This window comes from Fopius arisanus, unplaced genomic scaffold (assembly GCF_000806365.1).
Source record: "Fopius arisanus strain USDA-PBARC FA_bdor unplaced genomic scaffold, ASM80636v1 scaffold00001, whole genome shotgun sequence".
Classification (NCBI taxonomy): domain Eukaryota; kingdom Metazoa; phylum Arthropoda; class Insecta; order Hymenoptera; family Braconidae; genus Fopius; species Fopius arisanus.
This window is the reverse complement of record NW_011887740.1, coordinates 2174300-2195727: the sequence shown is the minus strand read 5'-3', so window position 1 is coordinate 2195727 and position 21428 is coordinate 2174300. Positions and strand designations below refer to the sequence as shown.

At 39.9% G+C, this 21428-nt stretch overlaps 4 protein-coding genes across 8 annotated transcripts; 2 read left to right on the top strand and 2 right to left on the bottom strand.

Annotated features, from left to right (window-relative positions):
* Positions 1-244: 244 nt before the first annotated feature.
* drn (doctor no) lies at positions 245-10219 on the bottom strand. 4 transcript variants are annotated; one of them, XM_011315800.1, is made up of 5 exons: positions 9977-10219; positions 9712-9802; positions 2854-3374; positions 1355-1520; positions 245-1074 (listed from the first exon to the last, which is right to left on the bottom strand). In XM_011315800.1, the coding sequence occupies exons 3-5, from the start codon at positions 3133-3135 to the stop codon at positions 926-928; spliced, it is 597 nt and encodes a 198-aa protein (XP_011314102.1). In that variant the 5' UTR covers positions 3136-3374; positions 9712-9802; positions 9977-10219; the 3' UTR covers positions 245-925. The 4 variants fall into 4 exon arrangements, with proteins under 4 accessions (XP_011314102.1, XP_011314095.1, XP_011314120.1 ...); XM_011315793.1 differs by having other exon boundaries at positions 9712-10219; XM_011315818.1 differs by lacking the exons at positions 9712-9802; positions 9977-10219 and adding an exon at positions 8642-8665.
* Positions 10220-10400: 181 nt separating this feature from the next.
* On the top strand, positions 10401-13176 carry YL-1 (Vacuolar protein sorting-associated protein YL-1). The gene is made up of 2 exons (XM_011315780.1): positions 10401-11094; positions 11324-13176. Exons 1-2 carry the CDS (start codon positions 10961-10963, stop codon positions 12402-12404), a joined length of 1215 nt encoding a protein of 404 aa, XP_011314082.1. The 5' UTR covers positions 10401-10960; the 3' UTR covers positions 12405-13176.
* A 194-nt stretch (positions 13177-13370) lies between these two features.
* Rab11 (RAS oncogene family member Rab11) lies at positions 13371-17780 on the bottom strand. Its single transcript, XM_011315768.1, has 5 exons — positions 17210-17780; positions 15658-15853; positions 15063-15337; positions 14826-14982; positions 13371-14672 (listed from the first exon to the last, which is right to left on the bottom strand). The coding sequence occupies exons 1-4, from the start codon at positions 17247-17249 to the stop codon at positions 14846-14848; spliced, it is 648 nt and encodes a 215-aa protein (XP_011314070.1). The 5' UTR covers positions 17250-17780; the 3' UTR covers positions 13371-14672; positions 14826-14845.
* Positions 17781-18267: 487 nt separating this feature from the next.
* LOC105273349 (post-GPI attachment to proteins factor 2-like) lies at positions 18268-20829 on the top strand. 2 transcript variants are annotated; one of them, XM_011315748.1, is made up of 5 exons: positions 18268-18432; positions 19075-19401; positions 19888-20155; positions 20286-20483; positions 20695-20829. In XM_011315748.1, the coding sequence occupies exons 2-5, from the start codon at positions 19201-19203 to the stop codon at positions 20826-20828; spliced, it is 801 nt and encodes a 266-aa protein (XP_011314050.1). In that variant the 5' UTR covers positions 18268-18432; positions 19075-19200; the 3' UTR covers position 20829. The 2 variants fall into 2 exon arrangements, with proteins under 2 accessions (XP_011314050.1, XP_011314058.1); XM_011315756.1 differs by having other exon boundaries at positions 18268-18671.
* The last annotated feature ends 599 nt before the right edge of the window (positions 20830-21428 follow it).

Below are 21428 nucleotides of genomic sequence, written 5' to 3'. Positions count from 1 at the left end.
ATTTTCTTTTGCCTGTTCTTGGAGGCATCTCATCCCATCCTCTTGCTCCCTTGGCTAGATCAAAAATCGACTCTGTCACACTTATAAATCAAGCCCCTCCCCCTCTCCCTTCCCCACCCCCCTCTCGGCCCCACCCGCCCAATTCGTTTATCCAAAACAAGATCAATCTCCGACTGACTGACTGCACCAGGAATTTCGCGTCTACTTAAATATAAATTTATTCATAATTTTATTTACTCTTTTTAATAGTTCGGTTTTTTTATCGGTTTTTATCCAGCGAATTTTGCAGATTTAAGTAAATTAATAAACGTAATATAATAAGAATAATAAACCGTAATATCATAGTGATAATAGTAGGTAATAGTAGTATGCTGACAGCAGTTAGTAACCAGATATTAATTTTTTTGCATATTTTGTTTTTTTTTTCTCTCATCTTGGCTGTTGAAACTCTCACTAGGATGACAATCTGACATGGCACTGACACTCGTGTTTGATCATCACACTCGCACACTTTAATTTTTTACAATGTTTTACCAATCATTTTAATGTTTGAATTCTGATTTTTATTACTCTCGCTGGTATGTCAAAAAGAATTTTCACGCATTTGCATTACCCATTTTGTTACTCGACATATTGCTCTCACATTCATCAGCAGACATACCTATACATCCACTCGTAGTCTCAATTATTCACATACTTTTACTAAGTTCTCTTGCATTCTTCATTCCTCGATGTGCAATCAGCTGCCAGACAATTTATCTCGTTATTGTTACTTGTTTTCTCCTATCTCCGGTGTTTTTTCCGTGTTTTTTTTTCATATGTTTTTTGTAATTTTTTTTTTGCCATTTTTTTCGTAATATTTTTTTGTTTTTGTTTATATAGTTATATAACCATTTTTTTCCCAACGACTACACACTAAAATAGTTCAAATTTTTTGCACTTTTTCACCAACAACAACTGGATTATTGCGCCGTATCTCTTGAGCGCCCATTTCTCTGTAATCAAACTTGCAGTCGTGCTTGTCACTGTATCGATGCACAGAGCAGAAGAGTCCACCACAACGGCACTCAAATCCTGAAAAAAAAATCATTATTAATCTCTTAACATTGGTCTTTAGTTGGAAGTACTCATAATTTTTCATAACTCATTTTTTAACGAAAAATTCAACTGTTATTTTGTAAAAGTAATATTAAAATTAACTAAACTTCTCTGATTTGGAGAAACATTATTAAATGGTACTTGAGATAGCTCTCAGTACGAATAAATTCATTTGAATTGATCTCAAAGAATTAAATGAGGGAAGCTGACATCTTAAATCATAGATATAATAAAAAAATTTTAATTGAGGACTTACCAGTTAAGCCTACTTTCTTGCGACAAAGTGCACAACGATTTTTCTTCTTTTTTGGATCTTTGTCAGTCTCTTTGCCATCAAAGCAATCATCGGTATCCCCACTGCTGACCGAGCCCTCGGCCGCCCCACTCGCCCCAACTTCGCCATCCTGATCGTCCCTGTTTACCTGATAATTCACCCACTCATTAATAAATAGTTATTGAACAATTAATGAAGGTAAATGTCCAGAAGAAAAGCAATACTGAAATTTCCTCAACAGTATATTTATTCTGGATGTTTCCTTCGCTAATTTACATCACAAAAAACGGAATAACAATTAACTGCAACATTTACTGATGTTCTCAGTGAGTCATTGGGAAATGATGGGCCATGGCTAGAGCTCATAACACTACTGGTGAATTTGTCTGTTTAACCCCGAAAAATATGTGATGATTTGATTGTTTGATACCATAGCAACAATTTTATTCCAATATTTAAAAAAAAATCATCGAACTTAGATAGTTGTCGAGTCATGGAAAAATTTTATCAAATGAATATATTGCGTTCACAACGCTCTGCAATGAAATTCACTGAACTTTCACGTGGAATTAGAAATTGATGTTGTACTACTCGTTAAAGGAGTATTGAACAATGCATCAATTCTCTTAATGATCGGAATTTTCGTACAACATAAATGTGCTAGTTGAGAAATGAAACTTTTGACGACATTTCGTCATCGCAGTCGTTAAAAATGTCATTCAACACCGTGTGCATTAAAATTTATTGCACCTCTCTCTGTTATCTGGTGCATAGACTGCCTTTCTACTAATTTTTCACTTCTCACCAGTTCTCTGATAAAGAAATCTCACCGAGACATTCAATGAAAAATCCCTTAAATATCACTCAAGCCTAAATCCTCAATAGATTTATATCACTGAATACAATTGTTTAGAAAATATGATTTTAATCTTTGAACTTAAGCTTGACGACTGTTAAGTTTATGAGTAGAATTGAATATTGATGATTCCGATGGGCGAAGGAATTTCCCATTCTTGAATATTCAAAACCTCACGCTATTTTTCTGTTTCATTGAAGAGTTTATTTTAAATACTCAGTACTTCTGTGAAATTCTCTATTTCTGTGTTCTGATCAGGAATCTTTAAAAAAACTTCATAGCTCTTTACTATTGAAATTTATAGTAATAGTGAAAATACATCTGCAGTAATGGCAAGACAAGATACGTTAACTCATCTATCCGGTGATATTTTCCGAAATATCTCTGAAAGTAAGGGAGATATCGAAATACTCATCGGAATATTTTTTATAGGTCTAATGGAGAGTTTGAAAAAGTTCCTGACAAAAATTCCGCTACCTCCCTTAGTTTCAGAGGTATTTCTGAAAATTCAACCGAAGAGCTAAGTTAAGTGACCTCGTTTTACGAGTTCACAGCAGAAATAGTTCTTGATAAAAAAAAAATTGCAGAAAAAACGTAAAACAATGTGAAGAAAAATAAAACTCACCTCTTTGGGACTCGGTAGATCTGTCGTTGGTTGTGGTATGGTGGGAATGGTAGGCTGAGCAGTACCCGTTGATGCTGGACTGCTGAAACCGCTTTGCAACGTACCAGCGTTACCAGAGACGGTCTGTGAGGCTGATACAGTAGCAGCCGATACAGGGGGTTGTTGTTTCTTCTTAAGATTCTCCTTGTAACAGAGAGAGCAGAGGCCATCGGTGGCCGGTGAGCCATAGAATCCACAGCCACTGCGGCACAGGGCTTGCATAGGGTTTGACTCGCGCTCCATATTTATTCTGTCCCTTCTACCCTTAATATCTTGCTAATCGAGTCTTTTTAATCCTTTAAAAAGCTTCAACTTTATATTCTTCGCTTGTTTATGCGAAATATTCTAGATAAAACACTGTCTCCAGAGGAAAAAAAAACAGTGGCAAGTCGCAGTCAACTCGATTCACGGTAGTTTGTTAAGGCTTGTCCTGGCCCTTCTGCCAATCCTACCACCACGACTGGCTGTCACCACGGGTTTATCTGAAAATTTACAATATTCGATTGATTTTTAACTCTTCGATGGAATTCACGTATTCAATCTGGGATGGATTAAGTGAAATCATTGAGTGTTCATCCAGTCGAGCGATTTAATTCATCATTAAAAAAGCCACTAATCTCGGAATAAACGAGTGAAATTATTCATTCGAATCTTCTATATTTTAGAAACGACGAGTAGAGTTCTGTAATCTGGTGGGGAAGAGGAAGGAAAATTCATTGGTTAGACAATTATGAGGGATTATATTGGGTTTTGGCGAAAAAAAAAACATTTCCACATTTCCTCGGCCTCAATCAATGAAATTGTAAACTAAAAGTGTAAAGTCCAAGTTTCATCTGATAAAAATCCAATAAAAGTTGGGTGACGCTTGCGTTATTAATTACGAATATACGAAATCTTTTACCTGCGCTTAATGACTTCACGACTAATGAAAAACTCTATCAACCCCTGAAGGCTGGACGACGCCAAATTTTCTCAGCTTCTTGCACTATAAATCACCACCTATCCGGTGAAATTTAATAAACCCCACGTTCTACTATTTGGCAAAAATATTTTGCGGAGAGACAATTCCACGTGTTATTACCTCAAGAGGAGACCGACAACTGACCGAAATTTAAATAACTCCCCAAACATGAATGGAGACCCTACAGGTGAAGCCTGGAAACAACAATAATTTCCCCCTTTTCTCAAATCCGGAAATAGTGGGAGGTTCCGCCAGGGTGTCGTCTCCAGGGTCAGAGTCAGGTAAGAAATCAGTATTAAGGATTAACTCGAAAACTTAACTTTTGCGTTAATAAGGATCAGGTAAGAAAGGGGTGTGGAGGATTAACTCCAAAATCCTTTCAGTCTTCGCGTTGAAAAGGCTCTATCGCCCCTCATTGCCAATATCTCTAACAAACCAAATTCCAGGTATTCTGGATTGCTCCCGGGTTTGACCCCAATAACACAAACTCTCCATGTGATACGGTCACTTGTCCACAGAACCAGATAACAACTATCTCCTGTCGCTGAATTATCTTTCCCCGTTTCTCCCCCCCCCCCCACTCTACCATCCCAACCCCTCCCAAACTCCCAAAAAAATCGCCACCCCCAAATCTCCCAACAGAAACCCCCCCCCCCCCAAAAAAAAAAATCCCCCAATCAGTTGCTTGGAACTGAAAATCAGGGGAATGAACAGATGCTAAGGACATCAGATGTGTTGACAAACGACGAGGAGCCCTCGGCCTTTCTCAAGTAAAAACTCATAAAATACATTGAAATGTCCCTTCACCAGAGCTCATGGTGGAGGAGGGAGAGCCTGCGTGGGCTTATCTACATAAATTTCTGACCTCCCTTGGCAGGAGACAATGCCCATCATGGGAAGGGGTGGTTTTTCACAGCAGTGGAGATGACGCAGGGGTGGCAGTGGATAAAGGGTGATAAGGGGGTGGCTACTGTGGGGGCGGGAAAGGAGAAAAATCAGCGGTGGCGGGAGAGGGTGGAAAGGAGGCGGTGGGGCGATGGGGCAAAGGGGGCGAGGGGCGGAGGGGGTTGTAGTTGACAGATACACAGGCATTATAAAGCTCCAGATGATGAGAAAAAAAAGAGAAAAAAAAAACGAGCCTCACTGGGCGATATCACTCACTTTCCAGCACGCAATCGTGTTGCAACCGATGCACAACATGGAGTAAGAGTGTCTCTCAGGCATTTAAGTGGGCTCCTGTGTCCGTATCGCAGAGGGAACACACCAGTACACATTGAAAAACCCTCACTCTCTCACACACACTTGGTTGTTAATGGGCCAGGGGAAAGGGGATAGGGAGAATTGCACAGATTCCGTTTTATCACAGCCCTGCTGTCCCTTCAGCTACGTCAAAGCTCAATCCTTCTCTCTCTCTCTCTCACACACTATTTGTTCTCGTTTTATTCACGTATGTATTTAGTGAACAGCGCTGAGGATTTCCCCGCGACTCGTATCCTCTCGTCACCACGATACACACGTACACATTAATATCACCCGTGAGAGCGACTCACTTCACTCCGTCAAAGTCACACATACACTATTTCAATTGAAAACGCTCTAAACCACTCGAGTCTATTGTGTTACACTGAAAAAAAAAGTAATTTTGCCCCCCTCCCCCCTTTCCCCACCCCCTTTTGGGTTTGGTCTTGATTTTAACGTTTAAAAAATTGAGAGCTGAAACGAGTGACTCGGTGGTGCCGTCGTCGTTGTCACGACGTTCGATATTTTGAGTTTGACGATGGGGTACGGTGAGCCCGTGGTTATTTGAGGCAAAAAGGCAAGGACGGAGGAGAGCAACGATAACGACGACGGCGGACGAATGTTTTCATGATGGCGATACCAAAACTACCCGTGCGCCAACACCATCGGGGCTAAGGCATCATACGCAAGTACAGCGACAACTTCTGGTGGAGTTTACAATCGGCTGATTCAGGAAGACCCGTTAGATTTTTCGGGGTCATGAACCCCAGAGGGGGGAGTCATTTAAATGACGGAAAATGGGGGAACGGTGGAATTTTTGGGGGTTTTTTTTTTCAGGACTCCAGGACTACATGCATCTGCCTTGAATTTTTCTCTGAAGAATTTTGGCTTTTTGATGATAAGAAAGCAGGCGGATCTGCGCAGAATTGTAGCGCAGGGAAAAGCGTGGTGGGAATAGCAGGTGGAGGGGAGTGAGAGGTAAATTAATTTACGGAGGAGAGAGGATGGAGAATAGAAGGAGTGAGATGGCGCCAGGGAGTATTCAAATACCACTTAAATACCATGCGCAATGCGCATTGTGCGCTGTCACATGTCTTCAGGAGTCCCTACGATAATTAGGGGATGGCTGACACCTCCTGGATTATGCCTTTTCTAGTTTGTAATTAAGCTTGGAATGTAAAAAGATTTTTCGACGAGGGAATTTCTTGAAATTTCAGGAAAACTTATGGATGATAAAAATGTGAGTGTGAGTATTTTGTGGTTATTGAAATTTTATGAAATAACTTGAGAAAATATTTATTCTCACCAATTCACGAGTAGAACGCCGGAAAAAGAAAAAATCGTGAAGATCTCTGAAGGAATCAAAGTGAATCTTTATAAATAATATTACGTACTGATCGCGAACAACTGATGGTTGAAACCGGTTAATTCTACCCCTCTATTCTTGCAGTGTATTAGACGACATCTGCGTCACTGATACGGGTGGATATTAATGGAGTTGAGCGTTAATTGCCTTGAAAGAATAATCTGCAGACTGACGTCATGAAGAGATGATTTTAGGTTTCAGGGCTATGGCATTCTGGAGCAAGGGTGTCGTGGTAATTCACCTGTGTCCCACCTTTTAGCCCCTCGTAACCCGAGTGACGAACGTTCGGGTGGGCTTGACCTGTCGCCAAGGTTCAAACGTCAAACATCTGCGGCGAACAGTGACCACCGAACGAGTACATATTCGGTAAATATAAATAATTTGACAATGTCTTTAGACGAGGGGTGGCGATCTGTCTCGCACTTGTCATAAAGTGATTTTTTTTGCTCCTCTGATAGGATTCGATAGGTGTCAATAGCCGCTGGTTTTTTCCATAGCTATTGGATGCGTTGTGCCAAGAAATAATCAGCTGCGAATCAATATGCGGAAACAAAGTAATTCATGGGAGTTGGTTGGTGTCCAAGGCTTTTTTAATCGGACGATCACGGCACTCAATAGAATAGATTTGACAAGTGTGTCCTCGAGTTGCACGAGTTTGTACGTATGTTTAATGTGGTGTGCGGTTTGAAATAAAGATTGAGAAAATCTGTTTGACGCAAGTTAGTGCGCGAATGGAGCTCGCGCTATATTCGTTGGTAGTGGAGTTTTTTAAATGCGTTTGTTTGTGTGGCAAAGGTTGCACGAAGGACGATAGGCTCTAAACTCTTCGTGATACGTTGATGTGTACTTAATGTATTCGAGTGGAGAACGAAGGACACAGCTAGCCCGAATAATGACCCGACGATAAAGTCAAGGCCATTGTTTACTTGACACGATTCATTTTCAGCTCAACTCCGAGATTTTCCGAACGTATCGTTAAGAGATGTCAAACATATGGGATTGCTCTGATCTCCTCAACACACATTGTCCTGTCAATTTCCCCTATCTCATAAATTCAACACAAGAAATGAAATCAAAAGTGTCAATTCGTCGCATGAATTTATCTCCAACTAGAACAATAGATAGCTCAAACCCAAGAATTAATTTCTCAAGATCCATCTGATGAGTCAAATCCTGGGTAAAAATAACCCCTCAATTCAGAGAAAGATAATTGAAATAAGGACGCCAAGAATCTGAACCCCTGCCATCTCGTGACATAAAAAAAATAGGCACCACATGCTGTACGAACTGTCACTTCCTCAGAATGATTCCACGAGGAATGAAAGCCTAAATGACACGTGACTGTTTTTCCCGGTGAAACAAATGTCTCGCGTCCTTGCCGAGGACAATATACATTCTTCCTGGGTCACGTTGCAGCCAGTACTTTGGCCGAGAATAGCCTGCAGAGGGAGGAACACTGGATACCAGAGGAAAACAAATCAGAAAGTCTAGTGGGACACGTGTCCGAGTGTCGAGGCACCAAGACGACGTCTAATCCGAATAAAAGATTTCTTGATTTTTCAATTTATCACCATTCATTCGTAAAAATAATGACGCGTCAGTGTGACGTCACTCACTCGAAGAATCAACGTGCTCACCGTAGAATTGACTCACAACCAGAAACCAAGTGACACGATGACGCACACCAACTTCCCGATTACTTATCACATACTAGGTCTCAACTCCGCAACTGTCATTCTAGGACAAAAGTAAATATACTGAAGTCAGCATAAGGTTTAACATTGATTTTAGGAGTGGGGGACATGGTTACAAGTGGTAACTACGTGGAGTGGGGGCACCCAGAGAAGTAAAAACTTATGGTGTCATCAGTCTACTATCCACTGACAAATGAATCCCGACGTGTAAGAGGACAAAAATTGGGAAAAAAATCCTAGGAATCACTGGAATTTTGAAACATGACAGTCAGCTGATTCCTCCTGGCCTCTTGCGCTGTCTGACGCAACGGCAAAATCAAAATTCATTTGAAATCAGAGAGAAGTCTCGCAAAACAATACCGAGGCAAGCCATCGAGATAAAAATCACCAGTGGAGGGAGAGAGAAATAAAAATCCACCGTGAGAACGAGTGGGAGGGAAGCGGTGAGAAAAAGCGAGGGAGTGTGATAATAAAGATTTAATACAAAACCTCAATGTATTGGAGAACAAGTAGAAACCCACGCGACCGTAAAAGTGGAAAGTAAGACGTTTCAAGACGCAGTACTGAGTCAAATGCGCCTAAGCTTTTGACCCCTTCCTTATCATATCTCGTGTGTTCGATTCATAACAGCTCAACCCGAGAAAAATATAAAATTCATTCTAAAAAATGTGCGAGAAAATAACGATAGTCCTGGGGTGCGCTATTCGGCAATTGAAATTCGGTAAACATATTTTACCCCCCCTCTGGTCTGGTCCCTTGTGAGTTTTGGATTGGACTTGGCAGGAGGTGTGTTGGAAGCGTTGGAAGCGATGGGAGCGATGGAAGTAGACGGAGGTATTGTCGAGGTTTTTTGGTGGAGACGAGGGTGAGGAGAACAGACTCTACCGCAGGGGCCTTGAGGGCTTAGGCAGTGAGAAGAGGGAGAAGAGAGAGAATAAAAATGAGAGAGAAAAAAATACGAATGAAATGTAAGAGTGAGATGAAAGTATGTGAAAGACGAGGGGGGGGCGAAAGCGTGAGCGTGCAAGTGTACACCTCACGCTGCTATATAATCGTATCGGCGCTGGCGTCGTCCATACGCATTCGACAATCAAAAAGAAATAAGTTGATGAGGAAATAGAGCTCGAGTGGGTAGGGGGGCAATGCAACTTCTGGAAGAATAAATAATGATTTTTTTCTGATTTAAACTATTCCAGGGTATACCAGAGATTTAACGGTGGCGTGGCTTCTTTGTCGAAGGTGAAGAGAGCCAGTGGCACTCTACTCGTAATCTCTACGTACGATTGTATCACACACCCATGGCCACGATTACGCCGAGTCCGAGGACGCAAGAACAATAAATGTGAAACGGATATTATGAATTTAATACGAAATAAGTGAATTGAGACCTCTGGGCACGTCAAAATCACTCTGGCATTTGGTCTAGTTTGGACAAGGGGAGAGTGGGGTGGTAAGGGAGGTACACCAGTGGGATGTGGGATTTTATTTGGTAAAAATAGGTCCACCGTGTTGGGAGGAACTGAGAAAGCTCACTTTTGAATTTATTGCGACACACTCACCGAAGGCTGCTGTGGTGTAGCAGGGCGCAATATGTCAGCTGACTAGACGTGTGGCCGTTCGTAATCTCGCTTCAGTATTCCACATAATTCACTGTAAAAAACTTGGCTTTGTTTTATCGATATCACGTCAATTATTAAAATCCTCAGTTTGAACAATGGATATTTATAACAGCGACACGGTTTTAGTTAAAAAAAAAATTAATAAGTGATCAATGCCCTTTCACACTATTCACGAGGCACTTTTTGATGTTCTTTTTCCTCTTACTTTTGTTTTCTCTTCTTTCCTGGTGTGCTCTGTCCAACCGTTGAAACTCGTATTTTCACTTGTACAGTTGATTTTTAATGCCCTCGTAAATCATAACTAATGAACAAAAGAAAAGTAAATAAGTATGTTCGTTATTGTTTGAGCGTTCACACCCAGTACGCCGTTTTGTCGTTTGTGGTGTTGGAGAAAAATAAGAAATTTAGAATCACCAAAACGTACGGGCGGAGGGACAAATACTGGTGATGACTGGTGTAAAGTTAGAGCTCGCTGGCTAGTACCTATTCCTTATTCACCCCTCCACTTGTACCAATGGGCTTTTGGTCAGCTTCAACGAAATAGCAACGGGCATTGCCGAGAAGGACCGAAGTCCAATTGTCCATGCGATATGGCCTAGCCAGAGGGAACACCTGTCTCTTCGTTTCATTCCAGTCAGCTTATTGGTTTGTCGATTGGAGGATCGGCCAATTGGATCACTTGGCTCTCCATTTTTTGAGAGAGTTCTCATGGGGATGACATGTCGCCATCTTGTGAATTCGGAGAACAACACGATGTGGGAGAGGATGGGACGGAGAAGGGAATCTCCAGGTTGTCTCTAGTTCTGGGTACAGCAAAAGTCGAAGACAGTTGTGTTTTTGTTTATGGGAATTTGCTTTGTGAGGGGAAATGGTTCATTCAACTTGGAAAGGACAAAGGGGATTATTTATTCACACGAGGTGGTGAGACTCCGGTGAACTCATTTTACGGATTTTTGGGTGTTCGGGGGGGTTGGGGGGAGACTGGAGTACTCATTGTTGATGGATAAAGTCAAAATTGAGGGGTTTAGATTGAACAAGGGAACGAGTCTCGGATTTTATAGTTGAGATTATTAAATTATCGAGAGACAATTGATCTTCGGATTTTCTTAATAAATTGAATTGGCAAGATCACCTCTGAAGTTTGAGTGGCTTTAAAGGGGAGTGTGTTGTTAATAATAAATTGAGAACAATGGCTTCGCAGAGGGAAAGACGTGCCAATGCCGGCAATAAAATGGCAAAATTATTGAATGAGGAGGAGGAGGATGAATTTTATAAAACTACGTATGGTGGATTCGAGGAGGTGGAGCAGGATAATGATTACATGTAAGTTTTATTACCCTTCTTTTGTCATTTGTTGTTTGTATTTTTTAATTATTTATAATTTACGATTATATATGTTTACGAATGAATATGGAGGAATTTTCTGCGTATTCCCAGCTTCATTGTAGGCCATTGATCATAAAGGAAATCGATGATCATGAATGAATCAAGTGCCTTTATGTACTCAAGCTACTTCCCCCCCAATTATCATCACGTCACGATTTATATTTAGGATGGAGGACGAAGGAGAAGATGAAGTGGATTCCGACTTCAGTATAGACGAGAATGACGAGCCAGTTTCGGATCAGGAACAGGAGGGACCCAAGAAGAAACGGCGACTGGTGACAAAGGCGTACAAAGAGCCAAAACCAGCAGCACAGACACAGTCAGCACCCAAAGAGAAGAAGCCAAGAGCCCCCCGAGACAAAAGGTTTCTCAATGACAGTAGAGAGAGGAAATCCCTGCGAAGATCAACAGCTTCCAAGTCAGCTGCAACAGCCAAGAGACTACGAGAGAGGAATGAAGATCAGAGGAGAAAAGTCAAAGTGCGACGTCATGATGATTGGAAGCCCACGCAGGAGGAGCTCCTCGAGGAGGCTCTGGAAACTGAAAAAATTAACCTGAAGTCTTTGGAGAAGTACCAGAAGCTGGAGAGTGAGAAGAAGAACACGAGGACTGTGAGGAAAGCCCACTCCCATTCCATAATTCGGTATCAGTCCTTGGCGATGCCTGTCATGGTGCTGAAGAATCCAGCTGAGAAGGAGAAAGGGAAGAGTGATGGAGATGAGGGAAAACCGAGTGAATCTGATTGCAACACCGATGACCCTGAGAAATTGTCACAAGCGGAGTCGAAAAAATCAGAGGAAACGGACAAAGAGACGAATGAGTCATTGGATGAGACGCATTCGTTGGAGACAAAGACGAAGGAGGTCATAGACCCAGAGATCGAGGCCGAACAGACTGGTGAGCGTTACGAGAGGACTTTCATAACCTTCGAGACTGAGAAACTCTTCCAGAAGGCGTTCAAGATGAAACCCCAGCCCAGACCCACTCTCAAGTCCCTGTGTGCCATCACGAGACTTCCAGCCAAGTACATCGATCCTATCACGAATTTACCTTACAGAAATGTTCAGACGTTCAGATTACTGCGGGAGGCGTATTATCAGCAACTGGAGGCTCGTGCCGATGCTAATGATCCAAGTAGTAATCCGGAGTTGACTAAATGGCTAGAGTGGAGGCGTCAGTATCCGCAGGGGGGAGTTCAGAAGAATACAGTACGACTTGAACCAGCTTCGGCCTACACGACCTCTTAGCTCGGGGATACTCCCACTGATATGGGAACCTCAGCTGCTTCCAAGCACAATCCGAACACTGTCTCGTGCTATGTCGTGCTGCTTAATAAACAATCCTGAAATATTTTTATATGAGAACGAGCAATCGATTGAGTGACATTGTATGATCTCTTGGTGTTTTGTTGGTACGGTGGCATTCGTACATGTAAAATCGAGAGAATCAGTTTATGCTCTTGTTTTTCCGATACTTCTTCCATGTGATTACAAGAAATGACAATAAAATGGGACTCGATTTTTGAAATGTGTGATTCAGGAGGTGATTTTTCTATGAGACCAGAATTTTAGGCAGAGTGAAATTTTTCAGTTCAATTAAATATTCAATTCAAATTTTTATTTATATTCGATTTCATTCGTAAAAGTAATGGATAAAGTAACAAAATTATAAGAACCGGCATTTTCCAAAAAAATATTCCCCTAATTATTCATAATTTCCGATAAAGACCTGGAAATTAAGACTCGACTCAAATGCCGAAGATCTACTACTAATTTTCGGGACAGGAGGGAGTTAGTGAAATAGAACCTGAAATTTGTATAATTCTTTAATTTATATTTTTTTCGTTCTTTAGTGTATCGTTTTTAGAAATAAAATAAAAAAAAGAAATGTTCAATATCTTTCTTCCTTTCAGCCACAGTCTCCTCCATCTACTCTACGATACGTATTACAGAAAAAAAAATATTTCATCCTCGAAGACTATAAAGAAGTGATAATGATGGATACAAGTTAGAGAATTACGCATAATGTGGTGTTCTCTCTCAATTCGATTTTTTTTTTCATAACACTCTGTGTGGTTTTGGTTTCCGCAAGCGTTATTATTGTTATGGGTTTTCACAATGTAATCTCTCGCGCAGTGTTCGCAAGCAAAATAATTCATTCACAATTTCCTCAAAGACTGTCGATGCCCAGCTGTTAATTTCAATTTCTTAACATTAATTAATCATAAATTTTATCCTTCACTCATCCAAATTTATTAATACACGTGAAAATAATTTCGTAATGAAAATAATATCTCCTGTGGCGACTGGTTTATCTTTCCGTCAAGGATAAATTGTTAAAGAACTATCAATATATTTAATTTTTCATCATTTATCATTTATTATTAATTTTTCATACTCGTGACGCCTTCGCACAGCTCTTGACAAGAAAAGCCTCTCGTAATAAAAACAATGTGATTCAAAAGCACGATAGCATGGTGCCTATAACATATACGAATTATCTTCAATGTTTTTTTTGTAATTTTTCAATTTTTTTTAAAACAAACTACGTGAGAGCGCGACGGACAATGAGCAACACGGTCGGGTTTCTTCTTGTTGTTAATCAGAGTTTATTAAAACAATGAAATTTACCATATCTCGAACCCCTCTGTTTGTTTTCTATGATTTTCTGCAATGTACACATTTATTAGTTCAATTATTTCCTTGTATTTTAGTTTTATCCTCATCCACTATTCCTTTTTTACTTCATGCACTTTCTGTCAGCCCCCCATTTTCATTTATTCCAATTTGTTTAATTCCGTAAATATATTATTACAAATTCGCTTATATAAGTCACGGTCACACTATGCGTAGAGAAGAATAATTGTATATGTATTACAAAGAAGCGGTAATACAACATTTAATTACCATAACGTAATATATTTATGTGTTTGTGTATTTTCTGTGTTGTTTTTTTTTTCAAATTTTTTTCCCTCAATCGTTTATGTTGTCGTGTACGCTTGCATGTGGTCTATGTGTGTGAGTCCGTGTATATGGAGTATGTATACATGATTTAATTGCCCGCATACATAATCATATACATCGTGTTGAGAGTTGGGGAGAATGCGAGGGTATTAAAAACATTTTTTAATCATCAATATATCTATGGACACTGGGTGAGAGTACGCATTAACAACTGATCTGGGATCGTTTCATTCAGATTTCTCAAGATCATGGATGCATTAGTTCGGTTTGCATGAGCTTTGGAGATGTGTCCGTGAATTTAATGATTCTACTTCGTTTCGGCTCTTTCATTTATTTCCTGTTTCTCATTTTATCGACAAGTCCGCAGCCATCCCCCGGTTGTTTAAATTCAGGCGAAGAAAAATTAATTAATTAAACAAAAATAAAACTCAATCCTTCTAGTATACGAGAGTACAGGCCCGCACACATAGTCTTAGTTCTCGTACTGTTACGCACCTGCAGTATCTATCACCAGCCATCACTTTCTTGCAATCTCCCCCCATTTTACTGCTTCTGTTTGAGGAAAAGAATATCGATTAGGGGAGGTGCGGATTAGGTTTAACTGAATACGTAACTAAAGATACGAATGAAGAAAGGAGTAGAGGCTGTGCGTTTTTCGAGGCGAAAATATTGAAAAGAAATTAGAGTGACATGTTTGACACTTACGTGGTAAGCAGTGCGGCGAGTCACTGGCAGCATTGCTTGCGCATTCCATCGGAGCTCATTGTTGGTTTAACATCGATGGGTTCAACATTTTGTGCCCTGATTGTATCACCCTCCGGTGGGTCCCTAATCTGTTTCTGCGACACGATTCTGTAAATTTCTGAAGAAAAAAATAATGGTTAAGCCATTTTAATTACAGGTCGCCGAATTGCCAATTGGTCATTGAAATCTATGACTCACCGGTCAATATATTTTGGAAGGCCGTCTCAACGTTGGTAGAGTCAAGTGCCGATGTCTCAATGAACGAGAGGCCATTCTTTTCAGCGAATGCTTTGGCCTCGTCGGTTGGCACTGCACGTAGATGCCTCAGGTCGGACTTGTTGCCGACAAGCATGATAACAATATTTTGATCTGCATGATCTCGCAATTCCCTCAGCCATCGCTCCACATTCTCATACGTCAAGTGTTTTGCGATGTCGTAGACCAAGAGAGCGCCAACAGCTCCTCGATAATATCTAAATTGAAAACAAAAAAAAAGTCAATCATTTATTCGAAATTCCATATCAATAATCAATACCCACAAATTATCAGCTTCTGACGAATTGTCGATCTATATTTAGTTTACTTTATTGCTTTTTAATATTAGATATTTTGATATTGATTATTCATTATTATTCGTAGATGAACGAAAAAAAATTGAAACGAATTAGTAAAACTCATAATTAATGTTCAGTATATATACCAAACCTATTAATACCACAAACAAGTATAGAATAACGGAAATAATGAAAATTCAGTGTCGGCAATGTTTCCCCCGTAGAATACAAGTACTCACGCAGAGGTAATGGCTCGATAGCGTTCTTGTCCAGCAGTATCCCATATCTGGGCCTTAATTGTCTTTTCATCTACCTGTATACTGCGTGTTGCAAACTCCACACCAATGGTAGACTTAGACTCCAAATTGAATTCATTACGAGTGAATCTCGATAGGAGATTACTCTTACCTACGCCAGAGTCTCCAATGAGGACCACTGGAACAAAATCGTAAGTATTAAGACACCCATCGTATTTCCAGTTCCATGGGTCAGCATATTTTCCACAGTGTGACAAATTATATGCATTGGATATTCAAATTGATCGATCAATGAACATCAATGGATGCCCCGTGGTTCTTCCAACAAGGCCACTGGGATCACTGTATGGCAATCAAAATCTTCCCACACGTGAATGAATCCAACGACAGCTCCCAATCAGTATTCCAGATATTTACCCAGTGAAAATCATCCTCTCACTAATTCTTCCTCATTAAAAATTAATAAAATCGACAGCAGAAAAATACCACGTGTCTCGCTAACCTGTTTATTCAAGGCAACTTCACATGGACAGTTTAATAACAGAGACTCCGAAATCCCAAAACATAAAATTAAAATGAAATTCCAGTGCTTTCACATTTCCTGGTTATTCTGAAATTTTTCCCTGACTGAAAATTGCTAAACTCACATCGGTCTCCTGTCAAGTCAGCCACACAATTATTCCATAAATCATTCAATAAGTGCCCAATACAAATCTGAGTAACAGGATAAATCGAAAATTTGATACATCCGGTGGGATATTATTACAAAAAATGGAAATGACGAGAATGGGAGGAATAATGCAGGAAGCAAACTCGAATGTGTCACAACGATGATATCACCATACACTCATGACATTTCGTACAGGTTGCACAATGTGAACCTAGGTACAACGTACAGAGAACCCAAATAAGTTCAACTCCTCAATCTCGCGAGTCCCTATTAGTCAATGAGCATAAACTGGGAGCAATAATTTCATCCAATTAGTTATTGACAATACCACCCCAATGGAGCACTCTATGAGGCTTTGTTCCTAAAATTTGTAATTCGTTCAGTTTTGCCTGAATCTGCACACAAGGAAAATTATGATTTGAAATTCCATAAGTACGAAAAATTCTCATTGAATTCGTAATTACGCATCGTCATCGGAGTTGATACGAGTGGAACCAATGGTGGAGGAGGAGGAGAGAGGGGAAATTTGAGAGGCGGATAAATAGTTTGATATAACGACGAAGAGACAAAAGTAGCGGTTACAACGGCAAAATCATGCCCGCCTTGTTGAAGAGGGGCACATCATCCGTGGCGTAACGTCAGTTCTCATGACGTGCTGACTTCAATGTCAATGATTCGTTGGCTTAATGCGCGTGTAAAGTTGAAGGGAATGAAGAGAAAAACAGGCTGACGATAAAATTAACAGATGGATAAATACGGGTGGGGAAAGATGGGATGACTAATGCCACGTTACTGACGATTAAAATGAAAAAATACCGATGATGATGGTTATGATGTTTTTGTATAAAAAGACGCGGTATTTACCTTTAAATAAATAATCGTACTCATCTTCTCGAGTGCCCATCTCTTGTCACTGGTAAAAACAAGCTCTCAACGGATGACGAACTAAAAAAAACGATGTTTCACTTTTTAATGGGGATAAACCGACGAATTCGCGTATTTGTTGGCGAAGGTTTGGCTGTGGTGTTGGGAACTAGAAAGAAAACGTTTTTGGGCACTCCGTGTCGATCTCGCTCCCCTTATTTTCCTCGACTATTCCTCTCTTTCTCGTCTTGTCAACTTATCCAACACCAACGTCCGCTCTGAGATTTTTTTTCTCCTCTTTCTCTCGATATTTCCGTCTCTGTCTTCTCTCTTCGGGAGTCTACAAACACTTTGTTCCTTCACTGAATGACTTTTTGGAAGTTCGCGATTGATAGCGGTGGATACTCGGTTTATAACGTGCTCCAACACGTACTCGATTTTAGTACCGTAGGTATTGGTGATTTTACAAGACTATCACGATTGCAATACAATAAATTGTTTTTTGCTTTTCTTTCAATTTAACTGTACAATATGGCCTCCTTTCTACGCCCCTCTCCCAGCAGCCTAGGAATATGTTAACTTTGTCTGCACATGCGCTCTGTGGGGGGGGAGGTGAGCGCATGCGTCGGGTAGATGTCAAAATTTTATCGCCACCACCAGCTGACTGCAGCGCCCGGCTTTTTTATGAACTAGATACTCGTTTAAACAATTAATAATTAAAAACGAAAGGGCAAGGTGTTGGCTTAATTACCCAAGATTAAACTTCAAATTGAATTTCGTTAATATTCTCTGCTTGACATTATGTGGAATATCTCTGAATCTCACAAAGATTGCGAAATTTCCGTCAGAACCAATTTTGTGGAGGGAAATTCGAATTAAAAAAAAGGTTCTTACGAGAATTTCGATCGGAACTTCAGATTCGGAGATATTTGTCCCTTTCATTGTCAGTATGAATTATTAAAGTTATTGCCTAGTGGAATTTTGGATTTCTATTTACTTTTTATTTGGAGAAATCTACTTTGTCGACACGATGCGAATTAATCACGTGATCTCACTGCATGGAGGATATGTTGAATAAAAAGCTGCATAGTATATTAGAACTGCAGAGAGTTGGTCCCTGGTTTATGTTCTCTGATGTGCGCCACTGCGCGCGGGATTGACCCAAGTGATAGCCGGAGAAAACCCTACAACGCGCCGATACCCAGATGGAGGTTGCAGAGAGGGTACGTTCCAACATACCCTAAAACATTAAGAAAAATCAATTAATTCTGGTGCCTTTATTACTGGTTAATCCGCTGGACATTCCCACTACAAAAATATTCAGTATTCGCACGTCCATTTCAAGTGAAACTTCAATTATTTATTTTTAATTCAAAGTTATTTGTTGTTTTGTACCATTTCCTTTGTGATAAACTGGAGTGTCAAGGGTTCTCGTTCACGGGGTCAATGGATCGAGCGAGAGGTATTTGAGTTATTTGATCACCTGTAAGAAATATTAATTTAGGTGGTGATTCGGTGTTTTGGTAAAAAACTGTGATGTTATTTTCTATTAATAGCTAAGGCGGTGGGTTGTTGTGAGAAAATCAATGCCGAAAATGTAGGGTTTTATTTACAGATTGTGACATTGAGGTGTTTATTTTACGGTCATGAAGCTAAGTGGTGTTTATCGTACCCCTAGGACTGATAACGAATTAAATACCGTCCTGTTTGTTGCCTTGTGATAATAGGGAATATAAATGTCTTGTGGACCATTTTCACATTAGAGAAAACAATTTCAAGGGGTCAATCATAGAGTGGAATGATAGAGCAGTAGTTTCTCGTCCAGAGACGTTCTATCGTCTCATCGATTTTTTTTTTTATTCCAGGTTTATTCTCAGGGAACTAAAAATGTGCCTGGCGCGTGATGAAAGGATTGTCACACCCCTAGAATACCTGTGAATGAATATTTTTCGTGTGACTAAGTTCATCCAGAAGATGTTTATAAATACTGCATGATGTCGGGCAGTGATAAAAACTCGAATGAGACAATGGAGCTCAGTGATGCTGGCAATGACAAGAGCTCAGTGCATCTTGCTGTATCATTCAGAAAACTGTGCATCGCCACCGCCTGTTTACCACTCGTCACGTTGTTAATCTGTTTCGTTACTGCATATATTTTTCAACAGGATGATATACATGAGACGCATTGCCGAGTGAGTAGAGTCGTGTGATAACATCTGGTTAATTTTTTTTTTATTGGGTGCTCAGGGCGCTAAGTGGCATTTGAGTGTAATGACTAAGTGTCTTCGCATTTGCGAAGGGAAATAACAAGCCTGAGAAATTAAGGGGAGTTCATACTGCCTTATCATACAAATTATAGACTCAATTGCTATATATGGATGAGTTTGTAACAAACTTGAGAGGGTCATTCAAGTACATCCGCTAATTTCTTTTCGTTGAAACCTTATTGTAGTTTTCATTTAATCTTCATAGCTTTATAAGTTATCGGAATCAATTTCATCCCAATACTTATTATTTACAAAACCGAGCTTCAATAAAAATTAATAAACAAGGGAAAATAGGTCAAATAATTGATTTTTTAAAAATTAATTAGCTGAGCGAGAGTAACTTTTACCGTGCATCTGGCAAACCCAGTGTATTCTCCAGGGGCCCACCCAAAAATAATCTGACATTTTCAGGTTTACAACGTGCTTCCCTCAATATCAGCGATAACTGGAGTCTCGCCCCAGAGGTACCTCTGGCGAGTCAGCATAGCCCTCCATATCGGACCCCGACTCGTAATCGCAATCGTCTATCACTCGTTTTACCGTAAAATTCTCACAGCACTTGAACATTTGCCAACAAAAGTACTTGGATGCAGACTCCTGAATCTCTGCTTCTGGCTCAACATCGCTGAAATAGCGTCCCTCTGTGGTGTAACATACATCTCCAACCGCGAGAATTACTGTGAGTCATTAAATTTTCTAGAAGAAAATTTTAATCTAGAGACAATGAAGGTCGTTTAATGAGTCGTAATGTCATTTGTGGATAGTTATTGAATTCAACAAGTGTTTCTGATACGTTTGTTTGGTTGCAGATGCCCATGAGAAAATCTTTATCATTTTCATGGTGAGCTCACTAATGTACATGCTGGCTGCTGTCAAATTGGGACGCTTGGTGACACCAACAGCACAAAGTCTACATTATAAAGAGAAGTTATTTGTCACCAGTCTTGTCAGTACTGTTGGACTCATTGTTTTCTTCCTTAAGCATCGATTACTGTGTCATGATTTGGGTGAGTTCATTTTCATTTCATCATAAAGTTGAAAAATATTCGTAGACGATTGACATATTGAGGTTTCTGTAGAAATCGTTAAAGAATTTATCTCATTGATACATTCAATAACTACAAAGAAAAAAATCTTTCATTATCTTTGAATAATTAATTTATTGCTCACATGCCGTTGACAAAGATGAAAAATCATTTTTATTCCCTTCGCGTGTAGCATTCAGCTGGTTCTCGTTATGCGAGTACATAATAGCCTCAGCAAACATGGGATTCCATGCAACAGTCATTCTCGATTTTCCAAAGGAACGACTGGTCGTGGGTTATGGAATGCCTGCGGTGAAAATTGATTAAACAATTGAACAAACTTGGCGTTGTTTATCATCATCTTCAAAGTGCCTATTGCCAATAATTGCAGCAGTCAATCTTTCGAGTGTAACAAAGAGATTTAAACGAGTTTAATGGAAATTGAATCAGTGGCACTGGGCACTTGTCAGATGACTTCACGTGATAAGGCCTTGCGTTATTGTAATCCTCTAGATTAATAGGTATTCAACGGAGTGGACGAGAGTCGAGAGTGACTGCACTGGAGTGTTCCACTGCAGTCGGGATCTGTAAATTGTCGATTTTTTTTTGGGAAGTGTGTAGGTGTGAGTTGAGGAAGTCTAGTCGATTTACTTATACAGTCTAGTCCAATTTTTATCCGCAGCTCCTTGAAATAACACAATTGTAAATTTATCTGTTGTTGATATCCCTCGGATATACTGATAAATGAATTTTAGAAATCGATAGTTAGGGGATAAAATTGTTCATTGAATTATGTAATGCATTTTTCGTTGATGAACAGGTGTTCTTACAACTCAAATTCGTGCTCACGCGTCAAAAGAACATATTGTATTTTTCGTTTTTAGGAATTTGTAGATAAGATAATCGAGACACGAGGATTCGATTTTT

Coding starts and splice junctions, on each gene's coding strand:
- Rab11 (XM_011315768.1), bottom strand. CDS start 17,249: ATGGGCACTCGAGAAGATGAGTACGATTATTTATTTAAAG. Junction 15,854..17,209: donor GTACGATTATTTATTTAAAG/GTAAATACCGCG, acceptor ATTTTGTTCCAG/TGGTCCTCATTGGAGACTCT. Junction 14,983..15,062: donor CTTCCAAAATATATTGACCG/GTGAGTCATAGA, acceptor TTTTTTCTTCAG/AAATTTACAGAATCGTGTCG.
- LOC105273349 (XM_011315748.1), top strand. CDS start 19,201: ATGATGTCGGGCAGTGATAAAAACTCGAATGAGACAATGGAGCTCAGT. Junction 19,402..19,887: donor TACATGAGACGCATTGCCGA/GTGAGTAGAGTC, acceptor TGACATTTTCAG/GTTTACAACGTGCTTCCCTC. Junction 20,484..20,694: donor ATTACTGTGTCATGATTTGG/GTGAGTTCATTT, acceptor CTTCGCGTGTAG/CATTCAGCTGGTTCTCGTTA.
- YL-1 (XM_011315780.1), top strand. CDS start 10,961: ATGGCTTCGCAGAGGGAAAGACGTGCCAATGCCGGCAATAAAATGGCA. Junction 11,095..11,323: donor GAGCAGGATAATGATTACAT/GTAAGTTTTATT, acceptor ATTTATATTTAG/GATGGAGGACGAAGGAGAAG.
- drn (XM_011315793.1), bottom strand. CDS start 3,135: ATGGAGCGCGAGTCAAACCCTATGCAAGCCCTGTGCCGCAGTGGCTGT. Junction 1,521..2,853: donor ATCTACCGAGTCCCAAAGAG/GTGAGTTTTATT, acceptor GTGAATTATCAG/GTAAACAGGGACGATCAGGA. Junction 1,075..1,354: donor CAAGAAAGTAGGCTTAACTG/GTAAGTCCTCAA, acceptor TTTTTTTTTCAG/GATTTGAGTGCCGTTGTGGT.